This window comes from Carlito syrichta, unplaced genomic scaffold, assembly GCF_000164805.1.
Source record: "Carlito syrichta isolate Samal-C Ts95f unplaced genomic scaffold, Tarsius_syrichta-2.0.1 Scaffold316475, whole genome shotgun sequence".
NCBI lineage: Eukaryota > Metazoa > Chordata > Mammalia > Primates > Tarsiidae > Carlito > Carlito syrichta.
The window spans coordinates 224,062-240,543 of record NW_007260571.1 but is presented as its reverse complement, the minus strand read 5'-3'; the positions used below and the strand labels follow the sequence as shown (position 1 = coordinate 240,543).

The window sequence follows — 16,482 nt, the reverse complement described above, 5'->3', positions numbered from 1 at the left end:
TCCCCTGTCCGCCCTCCCCCTCGGTTCTTTGCAACACTCGTTCGGCAATCCTACCCCCTCGCGTCGCACGCTGCGTCGTTACAGTTGTAAAACTTCCCTGCTCGGGTTTAATTCATTTGGGTTTTATTAGCGCTTACGAAAGAAAAAAAAAAAAAAAAAAAAGAACGGGAGGCGGAGTGTGGCGCTTATTAATGCAAGCGCTTCCACTGAGGCAGGCGGTCCGGTACAGCAGACAGTACACTTCAAGCGCCGCATTTTGTAATGATGACATCCCTCTTGCAGTTCCTAGGCTCGGTGGGGGCGGGAAGCTTCCCACGAGTTATTCTTTTTTTCCATGTTTCTTCGCCTGGAATGAAGTCTTGAGGTATCCCTTACTCTGCGGGACTTGTAGCTACTGAAGTTTGCCCGTCAGTATTTCCGTAACTAGATAGACGTGGAAAGTCAGCCGGGCTCGGTGGCTCAGCCTGTCATCCCGCGCCTTTGGGAGGCTGAGGTGAGTGGATGGCCTGAGCCCGCGGGTTTGAGACCCGCCTGGGCAACTTGGCGAGACCTCATCTCTACAATAAATCAAAAAATCAGCCGGGCGTGGTAGCGCATGCCTGTAATTCCGGCTGCTTGGAAGGCTGAGGCGGAAGGATCGCCGGAGCCCAGCAGGCGAGGCTGCGGTGGCCGGGAACGGCCACTGCACTCCAGTCTGGGTGACAGAGTGAGACTCCAACTCAAAAAAAAAACCAAAACAACAAAAACCTTGATATCAGACTTTCAGCCTTTAGAATTGTGAGAGAATAAATTTATGTGGCTGAATGGATTCATGGGTAGACTCAACCATTTCAACAGAAGCCCAATATAGAGATGTGGAGTTATCCAGGAATGATCAGTAGAGAATCCTCCAGTAATGACTTGGCAGCCCCAGGCCAGTAATATGTCACTCTACTGCAGTCCTTTTCTCATTGATACCTTCTTATTTGTGGACATAACATTATTCTCTCTATCCCTGATACTTTCCCCTGATAAAACTCATATATTTCTTTTATGTTCTCATAACATTTGGTCAGTACTTTTGGAATCCTTATTGTAAGGTATCGTGTATGCTAACCTCTGCTGTTCAAATGTGAGCTTCAGAGACAAGATATTCATGTTTGTTTTACCAAGGCATAGTGCACGAAAGTTAAATACTCAATAATGTTAATTCAATAGAAGGGACTTTTGATAAGGTAAGGTATACTTCAAGCCACCATCAGAATGACCTCTACACTGTACCTGACCTGTGGAAACTGCTCTGTGCTTAGTTAATGCAAACAAGATGCTCAGTGCTACTCGATTGTTCTGTTTTGAAATCTAAACTGTTAGCAGGTCCTTTATTATATAAACTAAAATTTTTCTCACTATACCTTTTAGCAGGCTAAAAGCCTGTAATTTCTTCAACCTCTGCAATTAAATTATTTGCTAGACTTCATTATTCTGCTCACCTTCAGTTTCTTCATGTTTCTCTTACATCAAAATTTTAGAAAAAAAGAGGTGGAGGAGAATAACTGTGGAAGAGGGAGACTTGAGCATTGAGTAGGTTGAAGGAGCTTGGGAAATAGGGACTTAAGAAAAATAATGTGGGAGATGGTAAGAGAAATTTCTAAGACTAATGCTTTAATTCCAAAAATTGAGCTTGCCAACAAAAAACTATAAATACATAGATATACATATATTTTCCAGTTCAGTCTAAAAATTTGAGTGCCTAACTTGAATATGGTCCTATAATGAGAACTGTGTAGGAAACAAAGATGAATAAGGTACATCCCCTGCCTAAAGACATTTATAATATAATCATATTTGCTAGGATGAATATAAACTGATGAGACTAAATTCTTAAAATATATATAACCTTAACTTACACGTCTGAACTGCATTTATTCCACTGGTGTTACTCTTGCTGAAATTATATTTGGAATTCTACTTATAATTACTGTCAAATTCTTTTTTTTTTTTGAGTTGGAGTCTCACTCCGTCACCCAGACTGGAGTGCAGTTGCACGCTCCCGTCCACCGCAGCCTCGACCTGCTGGGCTCAGGCGATCCTTCTGCCTCAACCTTCCAAGTAGCTGGAACTACAGGTGCACCCTACCACACCTGGCTAATTTTTTAAAAAATTTGTTGTAGAGATGAGGTCTTGCCAAGTTGCCCAGGCTGTTCTCGAACCCGTGGACTCAGGCAATCCCCTCACCTCGGCCTCCCAAAGTGCTGAGATTACAGGCTTGAGCCACTATGCCTGGCCTGTCATATTCCTTAGTACATATAAAAATACCCTCTACAGAAATAAATCTTTTACTTTGTAGCAGAATTTTTTGGAAAACATTGTGATTAGAGCCAAATATTTTATAAGACAAGTGAACAGATTGGAAATACCAGATTTGTTGCTGTTTTGCCCTTTGCCAAACTTTGTCCAAAGGTAATATCTCACCTTGGAAGCTGGCTTAGTTTCTCAAGAAAGTTTCCTCCTCAAAGGAGTGATGAATTACTGGCAAATTGCCCCTAAAAGAGATTCTAGAAGAGTTCCAAAGAGATTATAGCAGGGATGGATGGAGGGAATACTTTCTTAAGGTGATCACTTTGAAGGGTCACACTTCAGTGAATAGATTGTGGTATTTGGAAGAACTCTTTTTTTTACCTGTGGTTGGTCAGTATCTGAGCTTGTCTGTAGCTGGTCAGTTGTTGCTCCTGAAGATTTTGTTCCATCCCTTTTTTACATTCTGTCTAGTGTTTTCCATTGTTTCCAGTCCTTTTAGCTTTCTTTCTTTCTTTTTTTTTTCTTTTTCAAGTCATTGATTTGGATACCATTTAATAGCAAGAGATGATTTGAAGTTACTTATTACTTTAAATTCCTATGCTTGTCATGTTTATGTTGATGAATTAATGTGCTTTTCTCACCCCCTTTTTCTCTTTAGTGTCCATCTTAGACTCACAAGAGTTACTCTTCATGGTCTTGGATGTCCTCAATACTTTCCATTTATATTAAGTATTAGTTTAAGTTTACCAAAGCTAGAAAGAAGTATAAGATGACAATAACAAAGAATCTGTAACCATCTGCTTGTGACTGTTTTCTTTGTAGTTTGAGTAGTTAGCTCTGTTTGTTTTAGGTATTTTGCCTTTTGTTTTATAAGAGCTAAATAATCTTTTATTTATTTCATTATTACTAAAAGGCCTTAAATGGCTTTAGCCATTTTTTCTTTTCCTTATATACACTCTGGAAAATGGGAGCTTGTTTGGGCTTTAAGTCCAAAGACTAGTACAGTATATCAGCTTCCAGTTATGTTTTATTTATTTATTTTTTTGAGTTGGAGTCTCACTTCATCACCCAGGCTGCAGTGCGGTGGCATGCTCACGGCCAACCCGGTGTCAACCTGCTGGGCTCTGGCAATCCTTCCACCTCAGCCTTCCACATAGCAGGAACTATAGGCACGTGCTACCATGCCCTGCTAATTTTTTTGTTTTTTATTTTTATTGTAGAGATGAGGTCTTGCCAAGTTGCCCGGGCTGGTCTCCAACCCGCAGGCTCAGGCAATCCACTCATCTCGACCTCCCAAAGTGCTGGGATTATGGGCTAGGCCACCAAGCCTAGCCCCAGTTAAGTTTTAAAATTGAGTACTGCTTTGTTTTAAATAACTGAAAAGATTATCTACACAAATAAATAGTTAAATAAAAATGATGACTCTTATCAAGTATTTATAGAACCATTTTTGTTTATGAAGAACAGGCAGTTTGTATTTTTTACCTTTATATAATGTTCTTCATTACCATAGAGTTATATTTCTCGGTGGTATTTCATATGGAATATAAATTATGAAATTTTTAGTTGTTGCTAATAATAAGGAAAATTCAAAAATAATTTCTTGCGCAGTTTTTTTCAGACATGATTATTTGCTTAAAGTTGAGAATGATACCTCAGGTAAAAATCATCAATTTGTTCTCTTGCTGTGTTATAGTAAATGGAAATCAGTAATTGGACATTAATTTTTGGAGATTTTTGTTTTTGCCGGAAGTTATAATTTTGTTCTAAAGTGTAGTTTATAGTATATAAACCATTTTTCACTTACGTCTACTAACGATTACTTTTTTTAAATAGTGAATTTATGGCAGAAGAAAGCAATGAAAAATTCTGGCAGTTTTTGGAAACTGTACAAGAATTAGCAATTTATAAGCAAACAGGTAGGTGATGTACAAATTGTAACTCGTAAGATCTGTATTTTTGTGCACACATTAGATATGTTTGTTTTTTTTAATTAATCTTTATTTTAAAGATGTGGGGTACAATTCAGGATTAGGCAGATAAGTGGTCATTAAACAGGTAAGCTTTGGGTCTGCTTGTGGTGTCCCCACTTGTTTATTGTTTTTTAAAAGTAATGGTTAAGTGTGAATGCCTAATTGGGTTAATAAATCAGAACATTAAATTTGAAAAGATGTTTTAATGGAAATCATTCTAAGCATCTATTTCCAAAAATATTAGGCTTTAATACTTTATTATAAGAGAATTCATATAATTAGTAATATTGCATTCTGATCAGGAAGAAATCAAAATTGCTGGTGCGCCTATAGCTTAGCTACTCAGAAGGCTGAGACTGGAGGAGTGCTTGAGCCCAGGAGTCAGAGACCATCCTGAGCACCATAGACCCTGTATCTTTAAAAAAATTTGCTGAGTTATAGTTTGTTTTCCTCTAGGTTTATTTGAAATAGTGTTAGTTTTGCATCTACTAATAGTACATTTTTCCTTTTTAAAAATACTTTATTTTTTAAAGCAGTTTTAATAAGTTCACAGCAAAATTGAGCAGAAAGTACAGAGATTTCTCACAGACTCCTGCTCCCACACGTGAATAGCCTCCCTCATTATCAGCATTCCTGACTAGCATGGTACATTTGTTAAAATTGATGACCCTACATTGACGGAATATTATTGCCCAAAGTCCTAGTTTGCATTAGGGTTCACTCTCGGTGGTGTACATTCTGTGGGTTTGGAAAATATATATATAGTGCCATGTATAGTGCCTTTTTGATGCCAGAGTACTTTTATTCTTAAACTGTTACAGAGATTTTTAATACTTGCCCTCAAAAAGTCAGGTAATCAATGTGCTTTCATTTCACAATCCATAAGATAGAGCTAGTAATTCCTGTTTTTATAAATATATGGGAGTATATGTATTTATCTATACATACATCCATCTTCCTTAGAATTAACAAGTGTTTATTAATATGGTAAAGATATTGAATAGGTTTTCGTAGCAGAAGCTAACAGGTTAATTTTTCTAAAGAAAGTTTAGTTGTTTTCCTATCTCTACAGAGAATAGAATAGATTATATGAATATAGAATTCCTTGAGATTGAAATTTTTAGCCATTCAGGCAGAGAAAAAACATTATTCTCTGGGTGAATATAGTTTATGATTTTATTCCTGAGTGTAAATACGACAGTGACAAATGTTTTAAGTGTTCATTTACTGGAGTAATTTTATGATTTCACAAGATTAATTTTAAAAATAAAGAGATCAGACATAGCTTTAATGACATTTTAAACTGAAATTTTCCAAAAACAAATTGTTTTCCCTTTCAAAAAACTTTTCCTGAAAATTTTTTTAGTCATAAGAGATTTTAGCCACTGCTTTAGATGCTGGATATACACAGATAAATAAATGTGATATATGTTCTAAGGCCTTCATACTATACTGAAGGAAACATACAGCAAAGTATTCTATTAGATGATAAGAGCTTAACACTTACAATATAATTCTGTTCACTTCATTTATAATGGTAAGAGTCTAATGCATGTGTGTGTGAGATTACTGCTGACCCTGTTAAATGTGGGAAAGAATGATATAAAAGAAATTATGCTGACTGTTAGATTTTACTGAATAAGTTTTCAAGACATTTGTCCCAAAGGAAACATTTAAGTCCTTGGTTACTTGTAATATTTTAGGTTGTTGAATATTCACCCTCTAAATACTCTTTACTGAAGAATAATTCTTAGTGATCCACTTGCCTTAAAAAAATGTAAATACTGAACATTTAACTTTTTGAATTCAAGTACTAGTTTCATACCATTTAATGTGAACACTTTATATTACGTGCCTGAAAATTAAGACCTTTTAAACATTGAATTGCCTGATTAAAAAAAAAATTATAGGCCCGGTGCGGTGGTTCAAGTCTGTAATCCCAGCACTTTGAGAGGCCAAGGTGAGGGGATTGCCTGAGCCCATGGGTTCAAGAACAGCCTGGGCAGCTTGGCGAGACCTCGTCTCTACAATAAATGAAAAAATTAGCTGAGTGTGATAGTGGGTGCCTGTAGTTCCGGCTACTTGGAAGGCTGAGTCAGAAGGCCCAGCAGTTCGCTGCTGGGGTGGCCATGAGCGTGCCACTGCTCTCCAGCCTGCGGGACGGAGTGAGACTCCAACTCAAAAAAAAAATAATTATATGGTTCTGCCAGAATTAATTATTATTATCTTTTTTTTTTTTTGAGTCAAGGTCTCTGTCTCCCGTGCTGTAGTGCAGTGACATGATCATGGCTCACCACAGCCTCGACCTCCTGGGCTCAGGCAATCCTTCTGCCTCAGCCTTCCCTGTAACTGGGACTGCAGGCATGCACCACCACACCCAGCTAATTTTTTAAAAAAATTTTGTAAAGACAAGATCTCACTATGTTGCTTAGGCTGGTATTGAACTCCTAGGCTCAAGCAGTCCTCTTGCCCGGCCTCCCACAGTGCTGGTATTATAGGCATGAGCCACTGCACCTGTTTAGAGTTAAGTATTTATTGACACCTCAAGTCAAGTGGCATGATATTAGTTAACCTATTGTAGTTTTGTATGGTGAGTGAGATATGTCAACCAAGATTTATTTGACTTCAGAATTCTTGTTTATTTTTACTTTTCCATGTGCTCAGCATGTAAGAATGTCATTTGCAAAGTCCTTGAAGATTTTAATGGTTTCTATACAAGTGAAGTTGCTCGTATATTTTAATGGAAGAGATTTTCAGAAAATGTTATGACTTTCCATTAATTATTCAGTTGCTTGTACCTGAGAACCAGATTTGGGGTAGGAAGATAATTGCAACTTAGGTGTTTCACATTTGAAATGCTTGCAAAATACCCTAATGGAGATACATTGCTAAGCTGATATATGAGTAGGGATTTAAATTTTAAAAATTCTAAAATAAAGGGCAGGATTTGGAATTATCAACGTGAAGAGGGTAATTGAAGTTACAGGGAGAAGGCTTAGAATGAAAATAAAATAGGATCTAAGGGCAGAATCCTGAGGACACCAATGTTTGAGAGATGATGAGACGAAGAACACACAATAGAGACTAAGGAAGAGTACCTATAGAGGTGGGTGCAAACCTAGCAAAGTATGACGTCTTGAAAGTCAGGAAAATAATATGCAGTAAATAAACAATGTTACCAAATACTGTAGACAGATAAAGAAATGTAAACATGCACCTAATATTTTTAACAGCCGAAGAACTATTAATAACTTTAATGAGAGCCATTTCATTGGTGTAGCAATCTAGACTTTAGTAGGTTAAGTTGTGAGTAGAGGTTGAGAAAGTAGAGGTAAGCATTGTTATGTCTTTCAAGACATTTGACTATGGATGGAAGGAATAAGGTGAGTTAATAACTGGCTTGTGGACACTGCCACTTTTTTTTAAAAAAAATGAAAATGATTTATGTACATTAGATGCCAGTAGTCAAAATGTCGTAAAAGTCGAGGTTGGAGTTCAAGGTTGTGGTTAACTGTGGTTGCGCCACTGCTCTCTGTCCTGGGCAACAGAGCGAGATCCTGTCTCAAAAAAAACCCCAAAATTATCTGTATAATTTTTAAATTCTGTCCCTCTCGTTAGACTATAAGCCGTGAAAGCAGGGTTCTTTCCTAACTTTTTGACTATGCATTTCCACAAAAGAGACAGTTAATAAATTTCTTGAATTAATATTGAATAAATATTATTAATAGGTTTCATCATTCTAGATATGCCTCTTCTTATATATCAACCATTTAATGGATATAGGAGTCAAGAGTTTATAGAAAGTAAACTTCTGAACTCAAGTGGTCCTCCCACCTCAGACTCCTGAGTAGCCGCTACAGGCATATGCCACCATGCCTGGCGAATTTTTTTTTTCTTCTGGAAATACCGTCTTGCTGTATTGCCCAGAGTGGTCTCAAACTCCTGGCCACAAGCATTGATCTTGCCAGGCATGTTGGCTCATGCCTGTAATCCCAGCAATTTGGGAGGCTGAGGCCAGAGAACTGCTTGAGCCCGAAAGTTCAATACCAGCCTGGGCAGCATAGCGAGACCACGTCTCTACAAAAAAAAAATTAAAAATTAGCCAGGTGTGGTGGCATGTGCCTGTATTCCCAGCTACTAGGGAGGCTGAGATGTAAGGATTCTCTGAGCTCAAGTAGTAGACACTGCAGTGAGGCATAATTGTGCCACTGTACTCCAGCCTAGGTCACAGAGTGAAACCCTAACTTACAAAAAAAAAAAAAAAGATCTAGCAATGGTATAGAGCTCACTATCAGACTTTATGCTACAGTTTCTCCATTTCTTGGTTATATGAAGTTTACTTTCTGCTTGATGCCTCATGACTAACTCTTGGACTAATGGCCCTTGAGTACTTCACATACATGATTATTTGTGTGAATTCTATACTTAGATTTTTAGCTTTAGAGTCCTGTAGTTTTACTAGAGAATGTTGCAATGCTGATCATTCTGTGTCTTTTTGTATGTAGTTTTGTTACCCTTTAATTCTAGAGAGTTTTCTTGGATTATAGTCTTAATTATTCTGTTATATTACCTTGATTTTCTGCCTTAGAGTATACAAGCATCCATATTGTTAATCTCGTCTGCCTGATTTCTCTGTCATTTACTCTCAAATCTTTTTTTCGTTTTCCTTCTATTTGTATTTGTTTCATTTTCCTCACATTCCCCTGTGAATTTTCTATTTCTCTGTTTATGTTTTCCTTGAAAAGAAATTACCAGAGGATGTCCAGGAACCAACCTATGGATGCCTAAACCAGTGATATCCAGAGCTGCCCTGTTGTTACCTTGTCTCCTCTGGCTGGCCCTGGAATGACATTGCCGTTTCTGGCACAATGGCAATGATACAGACAATGACTGTACTCAGGACAAATTAGAGAAAGAAAAGGGCACAAATAGAAAGTTTTCTCCCTGCTTATTATCCCCATTAGTGCCGTCAGGCCATTTTCAGCTCTAGGCTGCTGAAATTCTCTTCTGCCCTCTCCCATTAAATGATTTCTGTCTCTTCAGGGGTGTTGGAGAATTTTTAAATTCTAGGATCCATCCTTCTCTTTTATATCTTTGGGATCTTTGGAGATGGGTTTAGAGAAGGGAACCAGCAGCTCAAGTTAGTTTGCTCCAGTTCTAGACAAGATGACATTTGCTCTTGAAGATCTGGCTCAAATCTGTTTCCTAGAAGTATTCTGGACAGTTATTACTCTTGGTTATCTATACTAAATCTCAGTGGAATTTATTAATACATATACTTTGAAATTTATTAACAGTCATTTGTCTTTAACTTTGCTTTGCTAATCTTAATCTCCTCTTAAATTGTAGGTAGGACCTCTATTTTAATCTTTGTAATATAACCCTACAACCTTGGAGTAGGTTGATCTGAAATGCTGGCATTTCTAAATCGATTTTAATGGCAAGATTATTTTCACCTGTCTCATGCTGAGTGCTTGGATATCACTGGAAGATCAAAAATTAATAATACAGCTGAGATCTTGATTTTTTTCTCAGACTGCTCATAATCAAACCTAAGATATGATTATATGGCATTAATTAAGTTAGATTTACAGTGAGGTGTGCCAGTCTGTCTAAGATACTAACTTTTTTTTTATTTCTTTTTATAGAATCAGATTATTCTTATTACAACTTAATCCTGAAGAAAGCTGGACAGTTTTTAGACAATTTACACATCAACCTCTTAAAGTTTGCTTTCTCTATAAGGGCATACTCTCCAACTATTGAGATGTTTCAGCAGGTGTGTAAAAATATAACTGTATTTGACAAAGAGTCATGCTAGCAAAGTAGATCAAGCTATTTAATGTGAACATCTTTGTTGAATATTATTTACAAGCTTATACTTGGTTCCGTAGCCTATCATTGGTTATATTATTGTCGTTATTGATTATAATATGATTGAATATATTATGTAATTTCTATCATTATTTGGAAAAAGGAAATTATGAGGACAAATCACCATTGAAATTAGCTACCAGCTGGGCATGGTGACTCACGCCTGTAATTCCAGCACTTTGGGAGGCAGAGACAAGAGGATTACCTTATCCCAAGGGTTTGAGACCAGCCTGGGGAACTTGGCAAGAGCTCGCCTCTACAATAAATTAAAAAATTAGCCGGGTATGGTGGCATGTGCCTGTAGTTCCAGCTACTTGGAAGGCTGATGTGGAAGGATCACCTGAACCCAGCAGGTGGAGGCTGTGGTGGTCGTGAGTGTGCCACTATACTCTATCCTTGGCAATAGAGTGAGACTCTGACTCAAAAAAAAAAAAGAAAGAAAAAAAAAAACTACCATGAAAATTTTAATATAATTTTTTATTAACTTTGAAGTATGTATTTCTTAGGATAAAGTTGATGTTATTGAAATGTTACTTAGATTCTGCCCTCATATAGATTTTTTAAAATTAGAGCAATAACTTAAGAGTAGTTGATGAGTTATTTTAATCAAAGTAATGTGTGAGTTTTTTAATCATATTGTAATTATCAACTACTGTAGCTAAATATAGTCTTTGAAATCCTAGATTGCAGCTGATGAGCCGCCACCAGATGGTTGTAAAGCATTTGTGGTTATTCACAAGAAGCACACCTGTAAAATTAATGAGATTAAAAAGCTGCTGAAGAAGGCTCCTTCAAGGTAAGTTAATAATGAAAGAATAGAGAGGAGAGTTGAAATCACAGACATTTCTTATAATAAAAATGTTTAATATTCTTAAACATTTTATGTCCTAGAATGTAATGTGTATTGAAAAACTTTATCTGGAACTATTTTGTCTTAATTAGCCTTTAATTTTAGAATATATGTTATACCAAAATATCATAAAACACATGAAATATGTTTTATATAAGCGTTTTTTGAAATAAACACGCAAAACTGTGGATTTATTTGGACTGTATCTTTTTAAATATAAACAGAACGCATACCTGGGGAATAACAAAATTAAGAATAAAAGCAATAATGTAGGCTGGTGTGGTGGCTCACTCCTGTAATCTCAGCGCTTTGGGAGGCCGAGTTGGGAAGATTACTTGAAGCCAGGAGTTCGAGACTAGCCTAGGCAACATAGTGATACTGTCTCTACAAAAAATAAAAATTAAAAAAAATTAGCTAGGCATGGTAGCATGTGCCTGTAGAACTCAGGAGACTGAGGTGGGAGGATCACTTGAATTTGAGGTTACAGTGAGCTATGATCATGCCATTTCACTTTAGCCTGGGCCACAGAGTGAGACTCTGTCTCTTAAAAAAAATTTTTTTTAGTTAGAGCCTCACTCTGTCAACCAGACTCAATAGCAGTGGCACGCTCATGGCCACCCCAGTGTCAACCTGCTGGGCCCTGGCGATCCTTTCGCTCAGCCTTCCAAGTAACTGGAACTACAGGCGTGCACTACCATGCCTAGCTAACTTTTTTGATTAATTGTGGAGATGAGGTCTCACCATGTTGCCCAGGCTGATCTTGAACCCGCAGGCTCAGGCAGTCCTTTCGCCTCAACCTCTCCAAGTGTCGGGATTATAGGCTTGAGTCACCGTGCCCGGGCAAATAAATGTTTTTAAAAGTAAAGTGGAATTGCCTTTTTTATAATATATTTACTAAGACCTTTTTTTTTTTTTTAACTTTTTGTAAGTGTTTAATTTTAAAGAAGCAAATCAAGATAATTATTAATTTATTAGTTATTTTTACAAAGAAATACCTACCAGTGTATGTTTTATTGCCTGATTGTTTATACTTAAAAAAACAATAATTGTTTACTTTTGAAAGAGCTCTTTGGCTGAGTGCGGTGGCTCAGCCTGTAATTTCAGCACTTTGGGAGGCTGAGGCGAGAGGATTGCCTGAGCCCGGGGGCTCGAGACCAGCCTGGGCAACTTGGTGGGACTTCATCTCTACAATAAATTACAAAAACTAGCTGGGCGTGGTAGCGTGCATCTGTAATTCCAGCTACTTGAAAGGCTGAGACAGAAGGATCGCCTAAGCCCAGCAGGTCAACACTGCGGTGGCCGTGAGTGGGCCACTGCACTTCGACCTTGGCAATAAGTGTGAGACTCCAACTCAGGAAAAAAAAAGAGCTCTTTATATATTAAACAGTAATTTATATTTAATTACTCATATTTATACTTTTTACTTGTTATAAACCTTTTCTAATATTTTCTTATACTTCAAAGTGGTTTTAATATGTAAAAGCCTTTTATTTTTATGTAGTCAACTTTTTCCTGTGCGTGTGACTTTTGTACTGTTTTGATACTTAATAGTTTTTTTTCAAGCCTGGTTGAGATTTTATTAATACTGTCCAATAGCTTTCTTTAAAAGTTTTTTCTTTTGTGTACCAGAGGTGTCAAAAAAATGTATAAACATTTTAAGGGATGCTGTGTATTACTTTTAGTTCACCATAATCAGAAGTGTCTGGATGCTGATGGTAACCACTTTGAGCACCTCTTGTAATTGCAGAAGTCAAAGGTGACTTGTATTCATCTTTTGTTATTGGTATATATTGAGTATTACCATTTTATACTGTTTTTTTCCTTAAAATGTGTAGACATTTTTTCGCACCCTCTATTAAATTTTTAATCTGTCTGTAATTTATTTTTGTCAAAAAGTAAGTCTTCAACCTAGTAGATAGTCAATTATTGTATTATATTTATATTTTTATCTATTTCATAGCTATTTTTGCTGCTCTGTCTTGTAGCAGTGCCATACTGTTTTAACATTTATTGCTTTAGAATATATTTCAGTATCTGAAGTGAAATTTCTTCTTCATGCTGCTTTTTTCCTGCATAATTTCTTAGTTCCTTGTATTTGTTGATGTTTTAAAATTAGAATCCTTTTGTCCTCCAAGCTGTCCCTCCACAAAAGCCCTAGTACAGTTTGATTAGAATTATGTTAAATCTGTTGGTTAATTTAGGAAAAATTTATATCTATTGTTTTGAATTTCTCATTATACAGCATGGTATGGCTTTCTGTTCTTACCTTACTTAAAACTTAAAGACAGAAATAATTGCTTTATTTTATCAATTTTTTCATCTACTGAGATGGATACAAAGATTTTCTCATTGGATATACTGATGTATTAAAATTCAGTTTAAAATATACTGTTGCATTTCTAAGGAAAGCTACTCATTAATACTCATTAATTGTATGGGATTATCTTCATTTACTTTTGAATTAAGATTGCTTTGTTTTTATGTTTCTCTTTTAATAAATGAGGCTAGCTGTATGTTTGTTTACATTATTTGATGTTCTTTTTATTAGAGTCATTCTAACTTTACTTAGTGAATTATGCAGCCCTATTATTTTGGATGAGTTAATATAGCATAGGAATTATCTGTTCCTTTAAGTATAAATGAACTCACTATAAAATTTTTGTCACTAGTGTATTTTTCTTTTTCTAGTGCATTTTTTCAAGGAGATTTTGGTAGTACTTAAGGTTTATTATATTGTCATTGGTTGCTAGTGTCAGATTTTATAATTTTTAATAGAAATTAATGTATCTTGAGGATTACAAAAAAATTTACATGAAGCTAGTAGGAAAAGCAATCTGCCATGGGCCCTGTGAGTTCTTGCATGTTCTTTTTTAGTGAAAAATGCAAGATTCTGATCAGTCTTTACCTGGGACACTTCTCAGGGTTATGTTTGCAGCAAGCAATGTTGAAGAATGAGGTAATGTCTCCCTTCTGGGATGGGGATGGGGGAACAGGTTTGTTTTACTGCTTTCTGTAAAGCAGTGGTTCCCCAAGTCCAGTACTCTTCAGCTGAAACACACACCAACTGTTTGTGTAGTTTCCACCTAGATCCATATTTTTTTGTTCCCTGTGGGACTTGCTGCCTGCTATGTCATGAACAACAAAGTCACATGTCTTTGACCCAGGACTTCATGTCTTCTATCAGATACACTAAAAGGCTAACTTATTAGTTTGTAAGTCAGGTAAAATCAGACTGTAGACTCTTATAGTTGTTAATAGTTTTGGAGACTGTCAAGGGTGAAATGTTGACAGACATATGACTTTCTGAAAGATGAAGGACAAGGGCTCCACAGGTTGGGGAGAAAAAAGTCAACATTTAAATTTCTTCCCACTGCCTGCCTCTCTCTGTGTGTTCTTGGTGGATAATAGCAGTCTTGATAACTACTTTTTAGCCTCTGACACATACTCCTTGATCTGTGTTTCTAAAGGAAAAGGTGCTCAAACTTGACTGATTTGATGTGCTATTGTTTTGGTTCCCATGTCTGAATATATAACTCATTATGGTATTTCACATACTTATACCATGAATGCTTGTGAAGTCCAGTGGGAAATGCTCTCATTTAGTGATTACTACATGGACTGTCTGCTCCCAGGTGGTGCAGCGGAAACAACAAAGAATCCCAGAAGGAGAAAGAACAGTTACAACTTTAGTTATAGATTTCATGTTTGCTGGACTACCCCGAGAGGCTGTTTCCAAGTACAACAGTGCCACCTGCCTAACTCAGCCACCAAGTATATTCCTTTTTAAAACAAGGAGCTCTTAAGCTGCTGCTAAGCTCTTGTTTGAACTGAATGTCTGACCCAAGGAAGGCTTATAACTCTGCAATGTGACATTTACATTTTGGTGCCTTGCAAGGTGGAAGGGATCTAGCAAGCCTTTCTCTGTTCAAATGCAAATGGTATATTCAGAAGAACAACTGCTTGGCCCTAGCGTGATCTCAGGTATACATGAAAAATTGGCAGCTACCACGCTAGTGGCAAGCTAAATGCCCTATTCCACTGCCTGAAATGTAGGCATTGGTTCAGCAGGGCCCTGAATTCACAGTGGTTTCCCTAAATGCCTGGGTCAGGCTGCTGATATATTCCACAAAGTTAAAAGGTAGTAGTGTCTAGTGTCTTTAGACTGCTGCTGCTACCATTCAGCCAAGCACCAGCTTTGTAAAACCAAAAGCTGGTATGGTCACTCTACTCAGTGGGCATAACCTGAGGCAGTCATTCTCTCCTTGACCAAAACCTGACCCCTTGATGAAACTTGCTACATTTATACTGACTCTTGGGCGGTTGCCAATAGCCTACCTGCCTTGTCTGCCACTTGGAAGACTACAGACTGGCAGAGAAAATGGTACCAAATAGTTTTTGGTCTGAACTTGAAGTGTACCCACCCCTCGCCCATGTACATTGTACCCGATATGTGTTTTTTTTGGTCCTTCCACCCTTTCCTCCCCCTTCTGAGTCTCCAGTGTCCATTGCACTATTCTCTATGTCTTTGTAGATCCTTAGTTTAGCTCCCTGTTACAAGTGAGAATTTTCAGTGATTGGTTTTCTGTTCCCAATAACTCCTATTTTAATATTTTTTCTGTGAACTTTTGGGGTAGATAAAATGATGGTTCTTAAACCATGGAACAGGAAGTAGAAGGAAGAGATGAAGAATCATTCTAACTTTCTTTGTGACTAGCAGAACAACTAACTTGTTCTAAGTGGTACGGTTGACTGTAAGTTACGATTCTAAGTTGACAGCATAGATTTTGTAGTTGATTTTGCCAAATTTTACCAAATTGTAGTACTAAGTTATTGTTAGTTTTTAACTTCATTAAGAATTTTTGTCTCTTTTCTGTATCTTTGTAAATATTTTTGGGTATAGTGTAAAACTTAGTGTCAGAGACTGCTCTCCAAATGCCCCTTCTAGTCAGCTTGACCCTCTTTTTTGTGGCTTTATTCTTTTGTCCAAAATGGAAAGCAAGCTGGACTCAGTGGCTCAGCCTGTAATCCCGCGCTTTGGGAGGCCGAGGTGAGTGGATTGCCCGAGCCCGCGAGTTCGAGACCCGCCTGGGCAACTTGGTGAGACCTCATCTCTACAATAAATCTAAAAAATTAGCCAGGTGTGGTAGCACACCTGTAGTTCCAGCTACTTGGAAGGCTGAGGCGGAAGGATCGCCGGAGCCCAGCAGGTCGAGGCTGCGGTGGCCGGGAGCGGCCACTGCACTCCAGTCTGGGCGACAGAGTGAGACTCCCACTCAAAAAAAACCAAAAAACAAAAAAAATGGAAAGCAGTTAGAATATTCCTCCACTAAATTATGTATCCTTATGTATAAATAAATATAAATACAGTTATGATTTGTCATTGTGGAGCAGGATTCATATATATTCTTGTTCATTGTATTTTCACCTGACATGTAGTAGATGCTCAAAAATATTGTTGAATGAATGATACCATATTTAAATGAGCAAGTACATTTAACTATTCCATGT

At 37.2% G+C, this 16,482-nt stretch overlaps 1 protein-coding gene across 1 annotated transcript in view; it reads left to right on the top strand.

The window, feature by feature from the left end:
* Window positions 1–191: 191 nt before the first annotated feature.
* LOC103277092 (UDP-glucose:glycoprotein glucosyltransferase 2-like) overlaps window positions 192–16,482 on the top strand; it is a 37,704-nt gene continuing 21,413 nt past the window's right edge. The window contains exons 1-4 of the mRNA XM_021707268.1: window positions 192–364; window positions 4,114–4,196; window positions 9,899–10,029; window positions 10,808–10,920. Coding sequence (XP_021562943.1) covers window positions 192–364; window positions 4,114–4,196; window positions 9,899–10,029; window positions 10,808–10,920 — 500 coding nt within the window. The remainder of the gene's footprint in view (window positions 365–4,113; window positions 4,197–9,898; window positions 10,030–10,807; window positions 10,921–16,482) is intronic.